The sequence below is a fragment of the Opisthocomus hoazin genome, chromosome 6 (assembly GCF_030867145.1).
Source record: "Opisthocomus hoazin isolate bOpiHoa1 chromosome 6, bOpiHoa1.hap1, whole genome shotgun sequence".
In the NCBI taxonomy this organism is placed as follows: Eukaryota; Metazoa; Chordata; class Aves; order Opisthocomiformes; family Opisthocomidae; genus Opisthocomus; species Opisthocomus hoazin.
The window spans coordinates 25,413,124-25,437,065 of NC_134419.1; the positions used below are offsets into that span (position 1 = coordinate 25,413,124).

At 37.9% G+C, this 23,942-nt stretch overlaps 1 protein-coding gene across 5 annotated transcripts in view; it reads right to left on the bottom strand.

Annotated features, from left to right (window-relative positions):
* The window catches only part of CAMSAP2 (calmodulin regulated spectrin associated protein family member 2), a 95,302-nt gene that overhangs the window by 39,568 nt on the left and 31,792 nt on the right, over positions 1 to 23,942 (bottom strand). For 4 of the 5 annotated variants that reach the window (XM_075422295.1, XM_075422293.1, XM_075422291.1 and 1 more), the window contains exons 3-4: positions 7,098 to 7,259; positions 6,337 to 6,420 (exon numbers count right to left, since the gene is read on the bottom strand). In XM_075422295.1, the coding sequence (XP_075278410.1) occupies positions 6,337 to 6,420; positions 7,098 to 7,259 (246 nt within the window). Of the gene's footprint in view, positions 1 to 1,713; positions 1,732 to 6,336; positions 6,421 to 7,097; positions 7,260 to 23,942 lie in introns of those variants that run through there. The other variant, XM_075422294.1, reaches the window with a different exon arrangement.

Sequence of the window (23,942 nt, forward strand, 5' to 3'; positions counted from 1 at the left end):
ATTATTTTACATAGTTGTTAAAATACTGTGCTTCTATAAAACCCTTAAAATAACTGTAGTAACGAAACAAAGCTTTTATGTAAAAAAGCTATTGTACACAAAAGGGTGTGCGTCAGTAACATGACTGTTCTCAACATTCTTCTCCATTTAACTGGACTGCTACAGTGGAGAATCTTAAATCCACGTAGAAGAAATGAACTATGAGATGCATGTTCATATGTGGCTCTAGACATTTCAGTCACACCCTACTAAAATACCTTCCATAGGGTTCAATTTCTCTTCACCTCACTGAAATATAGTCAATGTATTGAAAAGTACATGAACTTGAAAACAAATAATCTTAATTTGCAATTACAATCAGGAATTCTAAACCATATCATACAGTCATGTTCTAGGTAAATGGATTGAGATCGGACCTGGGCTGCCTACCATTCTACTTAACACTGACAGGAATATTCGTATTTGATTTATCAAGACGAAGTGTATTTCAGATTTGGACTTAAAAGGTTGGTCAATATCTATTCAATGATAGGTCGAAGAACTACTCTTCAGAAAAAAAGCACACATTTGTTTCAGTTCCACAGACTAGCTCTCTGTGGCAGTCAAACTGAACTCAAAACTAGCAATCCAATACATGTGTTTATTTGTCCACTTGGCTGAAACTATGGTTGAGACGACTATGAGTATGCTTCAAGAGGCTGAAAGACTGAAGATAATCAAGTTGAAATTCAAACAGACTGTAAGACATAAATATACTTTTTTTTAAAGGCACTTAAAGAGATAAAGAAAAGCTGAAAGCTCTTGGACAACATAGTGGGAATTCAATTAATCTTGAATTGGCACTTCCTATAAACAGACATAAACTTCTTTCTGTTGAAACTTATTAATAATCAGTCACCATAAAACAAACTGAGCAGAGAATCCTTACTGACTTCTCCCAATGTTCAGAAAAAAAACCAACCAAGCCAACCACAAAACAATACAAATCCCAAAAGAACAAAACAGTCCCACAGGTTGAGGGCTTACGGTTTTACAACAAGATTGTTTAATCCCCCTTAACAAAAAGCTTTAAACATGACTATGGTAAATTTAACTCAGTATAAATTCATCCTATGATGCCAAAAAATGGTAGTCATGCCCTTTATTAAATACTTGTCTGCTGTCTTCCTTGCACAATCATTTGTGTTCATGCAGCTGTGCATTAATTGCATTAATTGGATCAAGAAGCTGATCCTGCTGCAACCTTTTCTTCTTGACAGGTTAGCTTTTGCTAGCAGTGTAGACACATTATTTATATTTAAATAATTATTTATTATTATTATTTATGACACATTAAATCAAAAGTGGAACTATGGCGTTAGTGTTTTACTTTCACGCAAAAAAGTTGCACTCTTTAAACTAATTTCAAAAAATGTTTAAAGATTCAGGTCTTTGGATGAATACTCTTACACTTGTTTCTCTCATAGGATTTGCATTGATTTGGTTTAAAACTGTTAAGACTGATTCAGTCTAAATCACAAAATGAGATAGAAAAATAACAGGTTTTTGAGAAAGCTTCAATTACCTGGAAAATCAGTAGTTTAATCAGTGCAACCGTATATTCACTACATGTTATTCAATGGAAGCCTGAAAACCAAAACTATTCACCACAAAACTTGAAATCCTGATTCTGAAAGAAGATGCAGAGACTCTATCAGAAAAAGATGACGTTACCATAAATCATCGGCTGAGCAAGATCCACAGAGGACTACCTGGAACTAAAAATCATACATACTGCTTCCTCTCATCTTCTACAGAAAGACAGCAGCAGAAGAAAGCGAAGAATAACAAAAGCTATCTCATAATCTGTTAATACTCTTTTTATCTATCCAGAAATACAATGTAGGTGTATATTATAAGTTGTATCATTTATTAATCTGTGTATATGATGCTTACAATTTTTAGAAATGTATACATTTACTATTTATTGCAAAAAGGTTCACCACAGACTTGTAACAAGATAGTAAGCCATTAATTTGGCAAGCTTGAGGATTATGCTGAAATTCCTTTTCACAACTGACAAATTTATGAATTTATCACAGTAGGAAATAATAAAATAATTAAAATGCCTACTCATTAACTTTGTTGTACCTTTTAGGTATATAATTTTACTGCTTTTGGGACAGAAATTAAAACTAAAGAAAAGCTTTCCCTAATGAACAGAATGATCTATTCTTCCCATGTTTGTCTGGACATCTCTCTAAATCACCAGAAGAGGCATTCCTAATTTAAATTTAGTTCAGGTTCAAAACCTGACCACACCTTAGAAACTCTGAAACTTCAATATCCAAAGGTGTTTGGCTAGAGCAGAAGGGAGATAAAGTTTCTTTTCAGAATGGAATCACCACCTTTTGAACTGCTAACTCTGTCAGTATCATGGAGAACATAGGAGGGCTACGAGGATGGTGAGGGCACTGGAGCATCTCTCCTATGAGGAGAGGCTGAGGGAGCTGGGCTTGTTCAGCCTGAAGAAGAGAAGGCTGTGGGGGGACCTAATATATACTTACAAATATCTGAAGGGTGGGTGTGAGGAGGATGGGGCCAAGCTCTTTTCAGTACAGCCCAGCAACAGGACAAGGGGCAATGGGCACAAACTGAAGCACAGGAAGTTCCATCTGAACATGAGGAAGAACTTCTTCCCTCTGAGGGTTACGGAGCACTGGAACAGGCTGCCCAGAGCGGTTGTGGAGTCTCCTTCTCTGGAGATATTCAAGACCCGCCTGGACAAGGTCCTGTGCAGCCTGCTGTAGGTGACCCTGCTTCAGCAGGAGGGTTGAACTAGATGACACACAGAGGTCCCTTCCAACCCCTACCATTCTGTGTGTGATTCTGTGTGTGAGAACCTAAATTACAAAACACAGCCCCAGCCCAGAAAGAGTGGTCAAGACAGAAGACAGGCACAATGAAACATCCCAGTTCCCCTTCATGCTAAGTTTTAAAACACAAATAGAAGTAGCAGTTTGGAATTTAAAAACATCATGGAAAGAAAATAAAACCATTAAATTCAGATACCAAGAATTATGCTACAGCTGCAACATGAGCATTGAAAATGCTATACTTAATAAATATATAGAACTATAATTTAATTTTTCCATAAAAATGGAAAACCATGTAATAATATTGCTTTAGTTAACACAAAGGCAGAATTCAATCCCCACCTTTTTAATTTAAGAAAATCTATGATACTAGTAACTAAAACCAGAAACCAGACATAGTATGAAATGAAAAAAAAAATAGAAGAAAATCACACTGACTAGTATTCAGATTAAAAAGTATATACATATATACATATCTCTAAACCTAGTATAGGAAGTTAGGTACAGTTATTTCGCAGCTTTGCTGAGATATACAAGGTATGATCAATGCCATAAGGTAACCGGACGTGTCACTGATTCTATGCTTTAAAAAAAACAGAAATGGATGGACTGATGCAATATGGAGACACATAATCACGGTAAAATTCCTGGGTATCTGGGAAAAAATTTTAGGAGATGCTTGACAGGAGCCACATCATGGTTTAACAGAAACTCCTGTCAGAAACTCTGACCAATTTCATATGATGCAATTGATCCATCCAAAGGATCTGCATTATAGTTTTCTTTGGAAAGCTACTATTCAGTCTGATTCACAGTTAAGAAATAATAACAAATAATAATATCTCAGGTAAGAAATACAGGTTTTTGTTATGGTGTTTAATGTGTTTCTAAATCTCAGATGCTTGCATGTATCCGATCACCATTAGCTTTAGCAAAAGTAAGTGGAAATTCGGGAAATACTGTGAGGCCTAAGACAAAAAGAATGGCTGAGACTTCAGAGTAGTATATTAGCCATCAGTTGATTAGACCACTGTTTCTTAAAGAAAACCTAGAGTTAAATAATCTGAATGAGTTGAAAATATGTTGCTGTTTTCTTGCATGCAAAATACAAAGTTCAGTAACTCAAATTCCTCAAGTACTTCAAAACAGAGTTGACTGTTTCATATTCTAGACGTATTTTCTAGAAGCAGATTCCATTTTATCATTGTATTCACTGAAACTTTAATGTACAAATGATATTTTGACTCCTTATCCAAGTAATTTTATCCTCATTTTTCTCATGTACCCAAATGTGAAGGATGACTAACTTTCTAATAGCCTTTTTCTTTTTTTTTTCACCATAATCCGCAATAAATTTACTGTCAGAAGAGACATCTAGGGGTCAGCTGGAGCCTGAGGTTTTGCCCATGCTGAGATTTTAGCTAATATAGCTGCGCTAATACAACCCCCCTGGCATGCAATACCTGACTTGACAATGTAATTTATGCAGCTGAATCTCACACTGAGGCAAACAACATAACATGTACCTGGGATAATAGTATCTGAAATTCAGTGCATAGAAGAGAAGGCCTTAATTAAAAATTTTGCCATGACTTGGCAATCGTAGCATGATTTTGCTGTTTTGCAAATGCATTTGTAAATTGGCCAACAGAACATGGCTCTGATTTGTGTTATAGCTTCACAATTCATATGAAAAACACCACAAATGTATAGACCATTTTAATGTAAATTTTTTATTCCACTGGGTCCATTTATGGGTTCACTTACAGACTATACAAGTCTTTCAACAGTTGATTCAAGAATGCTGACACTAAAGGTAAACTATAAACTAAAAAATTTACCTTGCTATTTGTAATAAAAAATGGAAACCATAATATAAGTGAAAACAAACATTACTGAATTTTTACAAATACAGATAATTTTATTGCACTGCTCTGATAATAATGTTCTCTTTGATATATCTTTGTTTATCATATCAAGATCATCACGCACTTCGGATTTTAAAAATTATTCTCATCTTTCAAAGTGACCTAAAAAACACACAAAACTTCCTACTATTATTCTCAGGAAAAAGGAAAATCACTAAAGGACAGAGGATCACAGGTTATCTTCTTGCCCCGTGTTCACTGTGTTTTATCTAAATTTGAGGAATGAACTTGTCAAGGACATCTTATTCTCCAGATTTCTATGCCATTATCACTGTTGAACACAGATTAAATTTTCCATAGAATCACAGAATGCTTTGGGTTGGAAGGGACCTTTAGAGGTCATCTAGCCCAATCTGCCTGCAGTGAGCAGGGACATCTTCAACTAGACCAGGCTGCTCAGAGCTCCGTCCAACCTGGCCTTGAATGTTTCCAGGGATGGGGCCTCCGCTACCTCTCTGGGCAACCCGTTTCAGTGTTTCACCACCCTCATGGTAAAAAATGTCTTCCTTCTACCTAGTCTAAATCTACCCTCCTTTAGTTTAAAGCCATTATCAGCATTTATGCATTAGGGTTGCCCTACTATTGTAAAAAATACCATCTTCTTTTGCTGAGTCACATACTTAATAATTAGCCTTCATTATTCCTTATAGTTAAAAAGAAACCACCAGTGCAAGGACATTCATTGCATTCACGCTTTTTGAAGCTGAACTATCTAGCCAGGTAATCCGCAACTTCTTCAGAGCAGCACTGAAAAGGAGACAGCTGCTTACATGAAAACAGGCCGGCAAGGGAACTAGGATCACAGCTAGGAAATCTGTTTTTCTTTCAAGGGCAGGGATAATACCAAAGGGTGTTCAAACTGTTTATCAATTCCCCAAAATAAACATATCACAATAGGATGAATTCTGTCATTCTGAAGCAAGCAATTTTACATACTCTGGAACTGTATGCTGTCCTTCCGTATTTTGATGGGTATAATGCTAGTTAATTAACTGAGCTCCACAAACAATAGGAAAAAAAATCCTGTTAGCAAAGGGAATAAAACATAATCTGCTTTTACTGTTTATATAATAAAACCTGTAATCAACCAGTATTTTGGGTCATAGCCAGAGCAATGCTTCCTGTGATTTCTCTTTCAAGATCCATGTAATTCAGGACGACAAAACAATAAAAGAAATGAATAAAAATGTGGTTCTCTTTTTCATATCAGATCTGACTACAGTTTTAATTCATTTGAGAGTATTCATTAATCTTAATAAATTTCTTAGGAATAACAACAGATGGTTCCCTGATATCAAAGATTTATTTATCAAAAAGGACAACTAGGAATAAAAAGTACAACTCTATTAGTGTTACATTTAAATGGATATTTTCATGGAAAAAATAAAACTAATTAAAAAATGACTTAATATTAAAAGCTTGCTTTCTTTATCAAGCAGTTAATAGTTCAATGTCTGCAAATTTATATCTACCTACACATACTATATGCAAGTAATTTTTGTTTACAGATAAATGCTTATTCTTGTTAAAAATATTTTAACTTCTACACCTACCTTTTGACCTCCTGCAGACTCTGCACTGTGATGTTCTTTTAGTTTTTGTTCCTGCTCCATTATGTCTTTCAAATGTTCATTTACCTAGAGACAAAACAATTTATTCAGTGGTCTGTTCTCAGAAACGAGTCACAGAAGTTATAAGTTTTCAAAAGGTCCATGAATTACTACCTCTGAGTTAACTGAAAAAATTCAACAAATATTTCAGACTATAGACCTGAAGCATAATTAGCAAATGTCAGTGCCAGATGCAGACTGAGGTCACTAGTTGTTAGCTTTACATCGTACAAAGTAACCTTCCCCTTATTATGCTCGATCACATTTGATTAACAGCATATCCTTGTTACTTGATTTGATTTTGCAGTGAAGGTAGATCACTTCAAGCAAGATGTGTTCAAATACAAACAGAATACCTTGGTTTTAAATCATGATGAATCACACAATAAGATGACAACCCTTACAGAGCCAAAAGGAAAACCTCAAACAGCCATCATGGCATCTCAACATGATAACGATTGCTAAGATGTCACATGTAATGTATATTACAGTATTTTATTTAGTCTTCCCATTTATTTGGTTCACATAATATGTTTAACTTCTTTCTGCAAACTGCTTTTTATTATCCATACACAGCAGATGGAGGAACAGTCTGTATCACACACAGTCTTGATATACCTACCTACATACATATCCTACCCCTCATCTCTAATGGAATCATAGACTACAAAGAAAATCACAGCTTGCTTTTCCAGTACTCATACCTTGTTTATCCAGTACATGACAGCATCCTCAATGTCATAAGGTAGATCTGTAGCTTGGAAGAAGGATGAATACCGCTGAGTGCATGCAATCACTTTCTCTACGCTGACCATCTCTACAGTATATGCCATCATAAGAGTATCGATCATGGCCAAGTGAGCACTCTATAAAGAGAAACAGCAATACCTAATTAGCTTGCAAATAAAAAGATCACTTCCTTACATATTGTTTGTGAACATAGCCGCATACATGCAAAGACCAAAACTGTAAATGCTACAAGTTTTCTGGCTAGTTGTCAGTTTTTGAATGAAAGACAACTGAACGCAAACACACACAACAGATCTGAGACTGAACACAAAGCACAGGACCATGTCCAGGTGGGTTTTGAGTATTTCCAGAGAAGAAGACTCCACAACCCCTCTGGGCAGCCTGATCCAGTGTTCTGTCACCCTCAAAGTCAAGAAGTTCTTCCTTGTGATCAGATGGAACTTCCTATGCTTTAGTTTGTGCCTGTTGCCCCTTGTCCTGTTGCTGGGCACCACTGAAGAGTCTGGTCGCACCCTCTTGACATCCACCCTTAAGATATTTATAGGCATGTATAAGGTCCCCTCTCAGCCTTTTCTTCAGGCTGAACAAGCCCAGCTCCCTCAGTCTTTCCTAGTAGGAAAGATGCTCCAGTCCCCTAGCCAACTTTTAAATTTGTTACCCTAGCAAGAACAAAAACCCCTGCCTGATCAATGTCATTTGTACTGGAAGTAAAAGCTGAGTCTGCCTGGTAAACAACCTTCATCATCATGAAAATGCTGCATTAATAAGTGGAAGTTTGTTTATTTTTAAATCATAATCGAGGAAGATGACGCAATTATACTAATGTTAAGTAAAAAACCCAACATGACAGAAAATATTTTTCTAATAGCAAACTAATTATCTTATGCAGATGCAGCTATATACGCACAACTAAGTTTAAAATGAGCATATACTGATAAATAAAATACAGCTTCAGTTAAAAGAGGAGGTATGTTTCGCCTGGTGTTATGTATTGAAAGACAATGGCTATTTCACAATTTGCAGTAATTAAAAACAATAATAACAATAATAATTAGTAATAATAGTAAACCCTCCAAAACAACAACAACAACAAAAAAAGAAGATGACAACACGGATTGCATTCTTGTGACAAAGTAAGAGAATGACGGCAGTTTGCAGAGGCAGTGCCTACAGCTAAACAGATTTGTTTCTGCTCCACAATAAGAAGAACAGCAACAGCTTTCCAAGGATTAAGCACCATTTCCCACAAACCAGCACAATTACCAAAGACAGTATTTTTTAAAACATTGCCTTTAAACACAGCTCACAATGCAAACAAAGATTCCAAACACTTGTTAACACCATCATTTCAATTCTATAATAAATATTCATGTAAACACCTCACAACGTAGCTGTGAACAGACATGGCAACAGCAATGAACAACATGAGTCACACAGCAACAGGCTATCTAATCATTACAGTTAAGGTAGCACATGCACATCATTTATTTCAGAATTCCCAGCAGGAAAAAGATGAACAGATCCAGACTTTGTGCTGCTCTTAGTGTCTGTATCGCCAACAAAATGATGGTGCTGGCCTCAGAAGCAGGCAGCAGCACATACCCATTTTTTTGATGCAGTTAAGTTGCTTTGCTTGACAAAAAAAGGCAAACTTTATCTACTGAAGACATTTACAAAACTGTTCCTGACAGCCAGCCTTCCTGGGATGAGCTTACTCTCTTTGGACCCTGGATGTGACCTCAGAGCCCCGCATCTGCCACACGCTCCATTCATGCTCCTAGCACAAGTAGTGCAGTTAGGCTAGGAGCCAGCGTCTCTTCACTCCTGCCACGACTGATTAACTTCTGCAGAATAAACTCTTTTCACCTTATTGATCTGCCTTATGAACTTTCTTACAAACCTTTAGTGGAAAACTACTGATATAAGCTCTTTGGTGTGAAGGAAGGAAAAAGTTGGGGAGCGGAATTCTTGCCACCTGAAGTATTTTCACAGAATCACAGAATGGTAGGGGTTGGAAGGGACCTCTGTGGGTCATCTAGTCCAACCCGCCTACCGAAGCAGGGTCACCTACAGCAGGCTGCACAGGACCTTGTCCAGGCGGGTCTTGAATATCTCCAGAGAAGGAGACTCCACAACCTCCCTGGGCAGCCTGTGCCAGTGCTCCGTCACCCTCAGAGGGAAGAAGTTCTTCCTCATGTTCAGATGGAACTTCCTGTGCCTCAGTTTGTGCCCATTGCCCTTTGTCCTGTCACTGGACACCACTGAAAAGAATTTGGCCCCATCCTCCTCACACCCACCCTTCAGATATTTGTAAGTATATATTAGGTCCCCCCACAGCCTTCTCTTCTTCAGGCTGAACAAGCCCAGCTCCCTCAGCCTCTCCTCATAGGAGAGATCCTCCAGTCCCCTCACCATCCTTGTAGCCCTCCACTGGACTCCTTCCAGTAGCTCCTCATCTTTCTTGAAGTGGGGAGCCCAGAACTGGACAGAGTACTCCAGATGAGGCCTCACTAGGGCAGTGTAGAGGGGAAGGAGAACCTCCCTCGACCTGCTGGCCACACTCCTCTTAGTGCACCCCAGGATCCCATTAGCTTTCTTGGCAGCCAGGGCACACTGCTGGCTCATGGTCAACCTGTCGTGCACCAGGACACCCAGGTCCCTCTCCACAGAGCTGCTCTCCAGCAGCTCCGCCCCAAGCCTGTACTGATGCATGGGGTTGTTCCTCCCCAGCTGCAGGACCCTGCATTTGCCCTTGTTGAACCTCATCAGGTTCCTCTCTGCCCAACTTTCCAGCCTGTCCAGGTCACGCTGAATGGCAGCACAGCCTTCTGGTGTATCTACCACACCTCCCAGCTTGGTGTCATCAGCAAACTTGCTGAGGGTACACTCTAACTCTTCATCCAGGTCGTTGATGAAGAAGTTGAACAAGGCTGGGCCCAGTACTGACCCCTGGGGGACACCACTCATTACAGGCCTCCAACTAGACTCAGCACCGCTGATGACAACCCTCTGAGCTCTGCCATTCAGCCAGTTCTCAATCCACCTCACTGACCACTCATCCAGCCCACACTTCCTGAGCTTGCCTAGGAGGATGTTATGGGAGACAGTGTCGAAAGCCTTGCTGAAGTCTAGGTAGACAACATCCACGGCTCTCCCTTCATCTACCCAGCCATTCATGCCATCATAGAAAGCTATCAGATTGGTCAGGCATGAAGAAGACAGAGAGTATTGCCCATGACCAGCCTCCCAAGGAACCCGCACTCCAGGGTGAAACACAGCAATTCTATGCATAGATACAAAAGAATCACTCCTTTGTTGGCCCAGCAATGTAGTGCAGAGGAGTTCAGACAGAGCATTATATTAATTACTAGTAAAGTCCCATAACCTCGTGAGGGATTGCAAAGCCTGGGTCAGCCATCTGAACCCGTACAGTTCCGCAGGGGTTTCCAGCTCAGGTTGCAGAGGGGTAGTTCAGTGAGCGCGAAACAGGAAGGAAGATGACTTGGATGGTCTCTGACATCCAGCAGTCATTGCCTTTCCTTACTATATCTTTGTTGCCCAGTCTGAATGGCACCTGGGTTAAAACTTTGTGCCCCTTCCAGAAGCTCCCCAGAAAACGAAATGGAGATATTAAAATAGCAAGAAAATGCTGGATTTGCTTTGTAAGAGGAGGTAATGCACAAAACACATTTCCCAGCCAGCCATAAGCGTGGCCTTGTCTGGAGTGCTACCGCGAGAAGGCTGCTGAGAGTCATCTGTGCTGGTCCAGTACCGCCCGGACTGCCTGCTGCACAAGAGGATTGTTTTCATTCCCTGCCTGCGGGCTAGACACAGCCTTCCAGCCAAGGTCTGACAACCGAGGGAGCTCCAAGCAGGTTTGGAAGCAGAACCTTCTTCGCCAGCTGTTGACCCACTACTACTTCACCGGCTACTGCACTTGTGTTCTGAGAGCAGCCTGCAAGAAAAGCAATCACTGGCAGCTCTCCCAGAGGGAATCCAGCAGCCTTCAGCTCCCATGCTGGATCATCACTTTCTCTGTAAAACTTGGTCATGCCTATGAATCGGATTGCCAATGGAGAGAGAAACCCACTGAAGTGTTGCTATAACTGCCAATACGCTAAATACATTATAAATACATTAAGAAAATTGAATGCTTTAAAACTAGTTAGCTGAGTCACATTTCCAATGTTTCTAGCAAATTATTAATGAACTGCAAACTACTTAAGCGAGGGAACAATGAAAGGGATGACCTTAGAGAATACTATCAAAACCAAGTGTAACAAACTTTTATCCATACTAACTCGATCCATGTCATAAGTATTTTATATAAGCTATCAAATACAAGCATCTCCAGAGTCTCAAAAGTGACCCCAAACTATTTTCTTTATAATCCAGGCAGGATGCTCAAAAGGATATTTTTTAAAAAAAGCAAATAATTAAAAGAAGAATTTAAATCAACTTCCATTTATTATCCTGAGAAACAAACTACAAAACTGCTATTTTTCCAAGTTAGCAAAATCAAACCTTTATTTTACAAATAGTTTCTTTACTAATAAAAATATTTAATACCATTATCATCTATAGATGAGCACATGAGAACAAAAAAAACCAAAAAACCAACTATTTTAAGTTGTTTTTTTTTAAAAAAGGAGGAGATACAGAAAGAAAGAGAAAATTATTTAATTGTAGATACAGCTCTGGTGGTTTTTTCCACTTACTCTGGAGTCAGACAATCTGCATTCTTTTACATCTTTTAATTCACTATGCTCAACAAGAAAGACTAAATTAAAAACTGAACTATAAAAATAGTATCCTACTGTTCCAAATACAGGGTTTATCAGCATAACTGCTGAAGTTCTCTACAATTTTTTTTTAAAGTTCTACTGATAGTAAGTAAAGTTCCATTTCTTTGTACATCTCTCACCAGACAGCATATTTTAGGTACAGCTAAAAAAGCAAGAGAGGGGTCACTTTTACCAGTCGAATACACAATTATGACTGAATTATGACACAAGGAAGCAACCTTTCATGTGTGAGGGGAACTGCAGATACCATTCTGAGCTGGGCAGAAATTAGGATCGGCTGCTTAGCAATGTCTCCTTTCTCTGGACAAGCCTGTAAAACAATGCCTGAATGAACTCCCCAGGAGCTGCTGCTGACTGGTACCAGGATGGTACTCTAAATGCTGCTATTTCCTCCAAGATGTCAGCATTCTGACATCCAGCATAAAAAAAAAAGCCAGTCAGGATTTCATGCTGTCACATACCTCCCACATCCAGAACTGCAGCAAGGCATATTTAAATAAGTACACATATTTTTTTTAATCATTTTTTAGAGAAATAATTTAAAAAAAATCCATAACATTAAATTACACAGAGTTTACTACAAAACCATTAGACATATCTTCAAAAAAAAATAATAAATCAAGATCAACACAGCAGCAGTGAACACCACAGGAAGTAATACACTGTTTTATCACAAAATTTGTTATGCACAGATTTGGTTTAAGCCAATTAAAAAAAAATATTTTCATTCTTTGGTCTTTTCACTACAATGGTGCAAAGTACTCAAGTCTTACATGGCACACTACAAAATATTAACAAAATTACAAAATGCTGGATTCCTAGAGGTATTTTATTTTCTAAGACACAAACATGGTTTTGTCTTTCCCAGTTACACCCTGCATGGAACAGAAGAGTTTTAACTCAGTAATCTTTACAATCTCATGTAATTACTAGTTAGTTTCAGCCCTGCAACGTAGGTTCCACAGCTTTATTTTCTACTGCTGAATAGTTCAGTAAGAAGCTTACTGAACTGTAGAAGAAAAATTATTCCAAGCATGACTGCTAATGCTTTCTCTGTCTGCCTGATCTTTGATTACAGAGCTTGCTCCAAGTCGCAAACAACTTCATTAAAAAGCATACTAAGCAAATGGTGTACATGATACTGTACACACAGATAACTTATGAATAAATACCATGTGTTACACACAGCTCATATTATTACCTAACTACTAAAGATATTTCTCATATTCCATTAAAAGATATTCAAGTCAGGAGTTCTCATTTGGCCTGCCCCTTTTGGAAAATGACAGACAAAACCATTCCCCACTATGGTGCTTGAAGAAAGGGACAGAAAGACAGAAAGAAAACAGAGGATATGATCATTACCCTCATGCTAAAATAAACAAAGAAACAAACAAATGACTCAAGGAGAGGGTCTTTTATTAAAAGCAAAAGTCCCCTAGTCTTACTATACTTTGGAGAAGAGATTTGATCTTTGACAGGATATGGCTTTTATAAACAGGAATACATATTTCTGTTCTATAAAACTTGGTCATGCTTCAAGAATTTTTTGGCAAGAATTCTGTGAAGAAATTTGGTCATATTAAGAAAAAAGTCTTCACACTGTAGTTCTCACTTGTGCAATAAACACACATTTTTCTAGCTAAATTCCCTGAAGATGTTGCGTACATCAGATCAGGCACTTCAGCAAAGAACAGAATAGATCAGCTTTCTACAATTAGCTGGGAGAGTATTTATATCAGCTTTGTATCAACAGCTACACATGTAACCAACTATTTCTACCTGCTCAAAATGGAGGCTTCAAATCCAGATATTTGTCACAATACAGTAAAAACCAGTAAATTGAACCAGTTACTTCAGTTAACAGTAATGTACAGAGTAAATTCCTTGGACTTGATGAAACTTACTCTGGAGATACGACATTCAAGCAAGCACTAAGATTACAAGTATGCTGGAATGGTCGGGGCATTCCTAAAAATAATTGATCAGTTAATGCTAACTGTAAGTAACATTTCTTAAACTCAAACTGAAATTCCCATTAATGCTCTGCCAGTATATACCAGTTCTTAAATTAATGTTACATTTCCATTTATGATTATTACCACAGATTGACTGTTATCACAGATCATCCTCACAAAAACAGTCCCTGAATTTATAACTGCTAGAATGTACCGATCAGATGGAATAACCATTACAGGACACGTACTTAAGGAGAAAAGACAGGTAAAAACCAAGTTGCTGATATGCAGAGTAGAAGACAGACAGAAACAGCAAGTGAGTAAGGGATTAAACATACAGGACAACCGCAGAAAAACGGTGTGCCGAGAGCACTGCGAGGATCTCCTGTACCACGCTAACCCACGTCTCCAAATTCCACTTTCTTGCGGGTTCTGTGAACAACGCAGTTTGAGGAGGCTCGGTAGCTTTAGCCCCCCAGGTACCCTTTCCCAAAGACACTCCCCTAGATCATCCAAGTCTCAAATGAATCTGCTATCATAATGATATACCGCCTAAATTCCAAGTCTCAACTCAGAGTGGAAAATCGCAGAATTCCAGCTCAGGGAAAGCACAGGCCAAGGCTCAATAGTGCAGGAGGTGAGGAAGGAATTAATGAGTAGAGCTACAAGGTGATGACACTGTTACAAACTTCACATCTGTTGCTTTATTTCACCAACACTCTTCAAGTAAAACAAACACCATTCTGATACTACAAAGGAAACAACAGTTTTAAAAGATTTCAATCAGCAAAATGGAGCAGTCTGAAGTAGTCAGTTCTGCCCCATATGATGTTGTTTGTACCTAATTGTTTTCTAGCCTCACACAGTACTTCTGCCTAGTACATTTCTAAAATAACCCCAGTTATTCTAAAATATTCTAAAATAACTCTAGTTATTCTTGTCCTGCAATGTACAATCATGTCGAATTACCTCCTCACTGCATTTTCATGAAGAACAACAAACGCTTGACTGATAAGATGCTTGCTCAGCAAGAAGGGGCATTACTGAGTCACACTAAACGCATCGCAGCAGGTTCTGCAAGGTACAGGGAATGGTTTTACTTTCAATATTTATTATCACCTTCTGTATTTGGTTAACTTTTTAAATTTAGTAATCAATTACATGAATATATAAACATCATTATTTGACTGACTATACACATCTGACATGGAAAATGTAATTCACTTCTAAAAAAAGGATTTGTTAAATACAGATACTTGCTGAGGTAAGCATTTTGATAGCACTTCTAAGTTCTTCTACCTAAGGTTTCCTCATTATGCTTGTTAGGGAATTTAATAATTTGATCTATTGACTCAATCCTAATTAAATACATAACAGATTCCCAAATTCTTTCTGAATCACATAACCAAGTGAGACCTTGCCCCACTCCAGGTCATAGTGAAACAAAACATCTGCATGACATGCACCGGAATCAAGAACCAGCAAATGGTGCTCATCACATGATTTTTATTTTGTCACATTTTATAGTTTCACTTTACCTACTTGGCTTTTTTTTTTTTTTTTTAAATACTTAACAATTACTCCAGATGTTGCCTGTATCCTATTTACTGGAAGAATCAAGTGGCTAACAGTAAAACCATGAAGGCACTTCAGTGCCTTTAGGCCAAGTACTCCATGTTTCAAAAATAAAACATTCGTAGTTAGATAAGTTAAGTTAAAATAAGAAATTAATGTAGGGTAACTGATAACAAGATAATTATACACATTTAGACAAATAAATAGCACCAGCTTCAAACTTCCCTTACAAAAATCTATGTTCTATTACATACGTGCACTGCCTCCTTGCTCTGATGTTCTGGACATTTAAACCAAGAAGCAGAAGTAATTGCATAAAACACCATCTGCACTTCTTCTGTCACAACAATCTCCACCAACCTTTGAAGAATACAGGAGCAAGAAAAACAGAAACAGGGCTTCGGTTATAGATGAATTATATCCATATATAAATAAAAAGTAGTTCCTTCTTCCTGACTCACGCATACCTGCATAGTAATGACATTAAAGGCAGTGGTTCAACTTCTCTGGCAGCTCAGCTAAAACAACTCCAGAGGCAGTTACCACCAGGCAGTATCCAAGCCTGTTCATCTCAGAACATCTGCTGAAGGAACACAGCCTTGGGAGTGCTGGAGAACTACTACTTCCTCGTGGAGATGCAGGAGCAATGACAGGACAAGCTGGGCTCCTACAGAATTTGGGGTGAAGAGTTCAGGTTTTGGTGATGTGCTAGAAGTACGTAAGAGAGGAAGTCAGAAAGCAGAAAAGAGAAGAGAGGCTGAGGTCCCAAAATAAATGTAGGGCTGGGGTATTGACTCATGGAGATGAGAGTGGAGGAGGAAACAGAGGCGCATCTTCTCCAGTGCATGACTTAGCCTGGCGCTGAGCCACAGCATGCTACAAGTCCTACTGACAAAGCCACTCGGAGCCACTGCTTACTACGTTATCAGAGCAGACTAGTTTAGAAACTTTGCAACACAGACTTCTAGCTAATCCATTTCACAGTTAAATGTTGATAGCCGTTTTTGAAAGGCAGCTTTTGTTGCTCAGGTAACTGATTTAACATGCTTTCTGACGAATCTGCACTTCTGGTTTGCCTTTTTCTTAACATGAAACTAGTTAGTTACTCTCACTATCTCACAACTCTTATCAGGTTTGAAGCATTGAATGAATGTAAAAGACTCATCTGGTTGAAGTCACGCCATCAACTTGACTTTACAACAATAATTTATTACAATTTTGCCTAAAGTGTTACAGAGGATGAAATTTTACGTAATTCTCAACATTTAACACATCTTTCCACTGTCCAGTGGCCTTGGGTTCTGAGGAACAAAGTTCTAATAATGAGCTCTTCTGCACATAGTACTAATGAGAGTGAGAGAAAAATTATGTTTTAATTACAGTGATGAATAGTACAATATATTGGTTTATTCAATCACTATGTTTGACACAACAGATTGGAAGGTTGATTACTCACTGCAATTTAGGATGAGTCTCAGATTGAGACAGAATATAAATTTCTCATTTTCTACATTTTGCTAGAAAGGAACACAAAGAATATTTGAAAGAACTTAGAAACCTAGGAAAACTTAGACCAACTTACATCTCAAAGCAGGTGCAACTAGCTCAGGTTTCTCAAGGACTTCTCCAATCAATTTTTAATATCAACAAGGATGAGGAAGCTAAAACCTCTTTGGGCAACCACCTAATGTCTTCCATCATGTTAGAGTTAGCTGGTATCCTCAGCACTAAATCCCAGCCTCATGGAAAAGATATAGCTAAAATAAAATGTAGAGAAAGACTATGTAGTTCTCATTTGCTTCAAATACTGAGCTCTCAATATCACCACTTGTAGCAAGCTTTTTTTGTTTGTTTTAAATAAAGATAAACACAGAACACTGCTTTCTTGGAAGAGGAGTATGAGGTTATCCATGGTTCCCTCATTTCTCAAACCAAAAAAATAATCAGAGTACGGCCAAAACATCAATGGAAATCTACAACTAAATTCCAGGATTGTTGCCAAAAAACCTGCAATTTGCCCAAAGCCCAGCTGAATACTGCAAGTTGTTCTGCAAATCCAGAATACCTTCAATAAAAGTGTAATAAAATGCAAACTTTAATCCAGCATAATTCAGCCTACCACATAAAACCTAAGTTGCTACAGTGTGAGAAGCTGAAAACAAACAGGACGCTATCTTTCAAAACGGGGAAACAAGCATGAATTTTTGCATCAAGAGTCAGCATAAAACGTTCTACATTTTCACCTGAACAGGCTCCTTATAATTTTCCTTCTGTTTTTCTATGTATATACTTACATGTCATGTTTTAATGTTTCATTTACTAACACTATAGTGAGGTGGCAGAATCTGCACAGTTCTGGGACTGGCCTTCCAGGGTAAGATCTTAACTCCTACATTCTACTCGACTTCCTCAGAAAATGTGCCTCCCAGCTGGAACTCGTGCGAAACTCTTTCCAAAATACAATACTAGAAATAAAGACTGCAGGAATTTTAAGAACAACTTTTAATTATAAACAAGAGATTTGGGTTTTTGTTGCAAAACTCATCTTCATTTTTGAGAGGTGACCATCCTCCTCCATCCAAATTCGTATTTTTCTTGTATGCTGGGGAAACGTGTATCTTTTAGCATCTTAGATAAACCAAAAATATTTAGTGTTGAAGCTAATGCCTCTTATGTATAAGCATCCAAGATCTAGGGACAACTTCATTCTGTCACATGTCAAACATCACCATATTTTTATAAAGATGCTGCTCAAGAACCTATGAAATGTTTCTGTGATTTTTGTTAAATTGCTGATGCACAAAAATCTATTTTTACAACTAAAACATGAGAATCTTTCTTAGGGTTAGCTTTCTTTGTTGATTTAGGAAAATATTGTCTAAAGAAATCAAAACATTATGTCTGGTCATTTCAACATACTCTCTCCAGAAATACGTAAACTAGCTTCAATTTTTACATGAAATATAATTTAAAAAAAAATATAATATGAAATCTTCCTGCATTTGCATATGATTGGCTCCTGATAATTTCCTTGCTGTTTCTTTATTAGCCATAAAAAGGGCAGAGAAATAAGGTCATCACACTCATTATTATAATGGCAATTACATTAACAATAGGAATTATTTGTCCTTCTCCTCAAAGGTTTACAGGAATATCACAGTTCTAGACTGTAACACAGCACAGGATGACATGAGAGGGAAATTGACCTTGTCAAGCATTTTCTTCTAAAATAACAGCCAAGGTTAAAAGAAATTTCCCACTCTCCTATTTAAATGAAGGCAGTCAGCACCATTAAAGAAATTAAAATGGGCACAGAAAATTATACTGATCACAAGAAACTTGTTTCTCTATGGCTGTTAATGTAGTAAAACCTTGTAAGTGACAAGCTGTTACCTAATAGCATTAGTAGATCAGACAGCTGACTAACATTTTTTCATCTACTTATTAAAGGATTGCGACAGGCCAGCCACAACAGTGGCTGCTAAACAAGAACATGGTCCACAGCGATGTTACAGCAGAAATGGGAAAGGTGCACTATGGTTATTTCGGTAAATATATTCAAAAGCCTTTCCACCCGTTTTGCTAATCCAGGCTAAACACCAAGCTGTAAGACAGATCTTGAACCTCTAAGGTAATGTAGGGCTTCTTCACAGAAAGACTCGTACATACACAGGCACAAAACAATTATTTTACTGTAAACTTTATGATCTGTTTTTTCATCTTCCCAACTAACTCTGTACTCGGCTACATAATTTATACTTAAGAAAGAGCAATCTGCATGCCTTCACAGAGATCCTGCTATACCAATAATACTTTTTAATAGATTACTTGCACCCAGAGATGTCTACTTCATCCACTGCTGCAGATTTTTACATGTCATCTGGCTGCAGTCCCTGTCACCATAAGCTTCTGCTAAGCACAGGGCCACACAGGCTATGTCTGCTTCAGGAACTGCTGCAGATCAACAGGAGCAGACTGGTAGACACAAAAGGGTTGTGCTGAGGATGGGATCCCTACAATATAGACTTCTGTTGTCAACCATCACTCCACTTTGAAAATAATCTGGAATTTAAGAAGTGTACTAGTAAGGCAATGGATTGTCTTTCTCTCAGCTTTTCACAAAAGTGGGAAGGTCAATGAAACAGTAACTAAAGCTTTTCTTAGAAGTTATTTTGGTAAAGGCATGAAAAGTAATTATAGATATGATACCATCTTCAGTAAGTACATTTTCTTTCGAAGAAAACTTTCTTTTTAAAAATGAAAAGGGTAAGTAGCTTGTGGCCTACACATAGAAAAGACTAGAACGTTCTTTTCCAAAGAATGAAGACAGAACAGGAGACCACTGTGAACTAGAGACTACTTCTCAGTTACCTGGCAACCAAGGTAAAATGATGCCCGTTCTCATCCTTCACAAGTAGCTGTTTGTAAACTGATACTTTTTATGGCACGAAAATATACTGGAAAAGTCTCTCTCCTCCACCTCCCTTTGGTAATGAAGTAACTGCCAGTTCTTAAGTCTATTTAAAGATTAAAACATAAAACACACGGTCACATTCTCATTCCTCATGCCTTTTTGGTTCATAGTGTTATTCCAGCAGGTGTTACATAATTAAGCGTAGCTCTCAAAACAGTCAAGACAGTTGTAGCAATAATATTGTACTAAACAACTAGTTTCTTTGGCAAAATATCACTCCTCCTTTTCTCCCCAACTAAGGCAAGCTGAGTGAGAGGGGAGGGTGATAAATGACACAAAACAAACAGCTGAACAGAAAAATACAATACAGAAACACGAGAAATGGTAACTCCTATCCTTTCATTTTCAAAATAACACATTTCAATGACTTACAATGGTGATTACTACAATGTACGTATTTGCTGTGCTTCCAAGAACAGCAGTAAATATCAATAGTATTCTTTAAAACCTCTGCTGCAAGCACAAGATACAACAGCGCATGCTGTCCAGAAACCACACGAGCCCTTCGCAGAATGACGAAATCTTTGCATCAGCAAAAGGAATGATCCCCATGTATGAACCTCCACTATTAAACCACATTGTTAACCAGGGAGAGGAAGGGAGATGAAGGGAGGGAAGAAACAGGGAAGTATTTTATAGCTGCCTCTAAATGATGGATTCAGAGACCAGCAGCTGTAAACACGAAGCCCCATTGGCAGTGCCCACAGTGCCGGCCCCGTGCAAAGGAGAGGCAGGGGTGCGGTGTGTCGAAAAGCATGCAACTCCTGGCAAGCGTCAGGCAGTTTGATTGATTAGCTACACTGTTTTGTAAGTCAGGAGGGTACAACCACAGAAGAAAAATCCTTGCTGGGCAGTTTGGGTGCTGAACATTTGGAGGAACTGCAAACAGCTTTGTCTGGGAGAGCTGGAGAATAAGGTGGTGTGACTAGTAAGGACTGGAGGGGAATGGCATAAGCCAGGCCACAATTTCTGGAGAGGTACTGCCACGAGAACTTCATTGAAGGATTTTTTTTTTTTTGACTACATAAAGCTAAGAAAAGTAGAAATTGTTGTTTGCTGATTTTTTTTAAATTACTGACTGCCTTATTTTGCTGTGTGCTCTAAGTCTCTTTGTGTTTTGTGTTTTTTTCCACACCTTCTCATTAAAATTATAAACTGACTGACATCTGTTCTTTTTTTTCAAGCATCCAAAGGCTGTAATCCCATAATCCTTAAATGGGAAAGGACAATTATTGAGAGACTTGTCTGGAGTACATTTGAGACATATGACTGGACATTTTAGCAACCAATTTAAAATCATTGGCTTCAAGTATGTTATATCAGAACCAAAGGCAGTATCTGTAACCTACATTACCTAAATACCCAAATGAAAATTTTTTCAAACCTAAAAAGCTGGCTGTTTGCATAGGCGGGTCAATCTGTTTCAAAAAGTAAAAGTCAATATCATGATAGTACAAGATGGAATCGACACTATTAGAAAAGCTGGTATATAATTCTCACTAAAGAAGAAATATCACAGCACACTTATTGATGCAGGTAACAGTCAATACACATTACAGTGTCTACTTGACCATCCAAAACATATGACAAATCCAAATCAGTAAGAAATTTTGCAAAAAAAAAAAAAAAACAACAAAAAACCCCAAAAAACTTAAGATATAAATTGTACTTTAAAACAGTTTAGATAATTTGGTGTTTGCTTAATAAAGTTAATTACTTTAAGGAGGTATAACAGTAAGCTGAACTGTTGTTGCTCAGTTGGTTTCTCATTTCTTAACGTTTTATTCCATTATAAACAACAAAATTAATTTGCTTGTTTCCTAGCTTTTCCATAGCTGGCAAAATTTATTAGTCTTATAGCCATTAAGTGATACAAATCCCCTCCCCAAATATCATATACTTGCACACCAACTGATACAGATTTTGATGCTATCAGTCCCTTAGTGCATTTGGCCTTTGCAGTGTTTTCATGGTAATCAAGAATAAGGAAATGTCACAAGAAAGTGTTAAAATTACCCAGATCTTTTTTTTAAGTTGCTATTAAATATTCATTCCAAGCAGAACAAGAAAACAGATGATGTTACACTCCAGAATACTTTTTATTTTTTCGCCTCATCTCTTCATTGCTCCAGATTTTAAAGGTTACTCATTATAATTGCTTCTTTACCGCCATTCTCTTAGGTAATTCCCACTTGAATTACAACATTTTGCAGTATTATCCATCATATGTTTTACATTATGGGAAATGTGACTTCAAAGCAAACTGTCATGTATAGCTACCTCTTGGCACAGGATTTTTCCTTACCATTCTTAATAGTATCTACTGTTAAGAATGCATTTCCACAATAACTTCTGTTACCATCTTTCCACTCTTTACATCCAGGCAGAATCAAAACCTGCCGAAACATTCAAACAGTTGATTTTAATAAATTTAGACCTATTTTAAGACTAAACCTACCATTTGCTATTATTTTTCAAATCATTCGTAATGTGGACATACAGCTCATCGTATTCATCCTCAGACACAGCCTAGTTGCTATTTTGAGACATATTACTTAAGAACTGCAATAAAAAGTCTTTTCCAAGTTACATGTTGGACACCTAAGCACACATATCAAGAAAGGCAGAGATGCTACAGAGCCCCAAGAAACAACATAGGCTAGATGAATGTCAAGCCCACAAGAGAATGTATACAAGGTTTCTGGCTGAACAGAGGGTCCTGTGATATTTTAGCTTCCAGTAAGTAACGTGTACATAGTGTACAGAATGCAGCTGCAGCGGATATAGTAATTTAAAGTATTATTTTATTATCTCACAACAGATGAAACGTACAGGTACATAAGTGAGGGATCTCATATGATTGAAGAACAATTTCACAAGATCATAATTATTCATGGAGATCAACCACATATGCACCTGTAATCATCACTTTAAACTAAGTTTCATGTCATAAAGACAATTTCAAGTTTCCATATGGCCGCAAAGAAAAATGACAAAAAGAAAAACAACTAGGATAAACTTATACGAACATTCATAGTAGTCCTCATGCTTTCTACTGTGTCAGGCCCTCTTCCTGTTCATGCTCTTTGAATTTGGATGCAAAATAAACACTGACCATCAAAAAACATACGGTGTAACACTTGCTACATAATTCAGGTACTTCAAACTGAGGTATCAAATCCAAATCACTTTATTTTGATTGTGCCTTTTGCAGATGAGAAAGTAGCTACTTAATGCAAATTACTCTTACTGAAAAAAACAGACAAAACAAAATCAGTTTTGCACTTCCACTGAACAAGCACAGAGAGGTTCAACCAGAGCAGCTACTACAAACAAGAGGAACATCAACATCCCTCACTCCTTCCTCCTCTGTGCATTATAGCCTGCAAGTTCCTGGTACCATCCCAGGATGTGAAGCCACACAACAGGACATGTTCTTCCAGCTCCATCCTTCACCCAGGCACAAGAGCCGCTAACCAGGCTGCCTGCCAGGACGTTACAGCCGCAGCAGCAAGCCCTTGGCACAGTTTGCTGTTCAGAGACCCGTTTCCCACACCCACTGCAGCAAAGGCTGCAGGCTGGCTGGCAGCCACCTGGACCATACTGATCTACCAGACAGCTTTGACTGTAACTATGAAATGGTTCAAAATAAAGATGAGGGACGATAGTAGTGACTCTTCAAGCTCTTTACTTGGATACTATTTAAAATAATTCTATCATTCATTAAAATGACCTTTGCAATGGCCTTTGAATTAATCCCTAACTGACTATACTGGGATTCACTTTACATACACTGTAAGTTCTTTTAGCAATTCCAGGTATATTAATGACAGATTATAAAAATTCTTTTGAATGCTGTCTTTACCTTAACTCTTTGGGTTTTGAACAAAAGTGCAAAGCATGTTATAGTGTAGGATGGGGACATAAACTGGAGAAATTAGGTTTCAGCCCTAGCAAAGCAAGTGTGTAGTCCAGTAAAACATACTG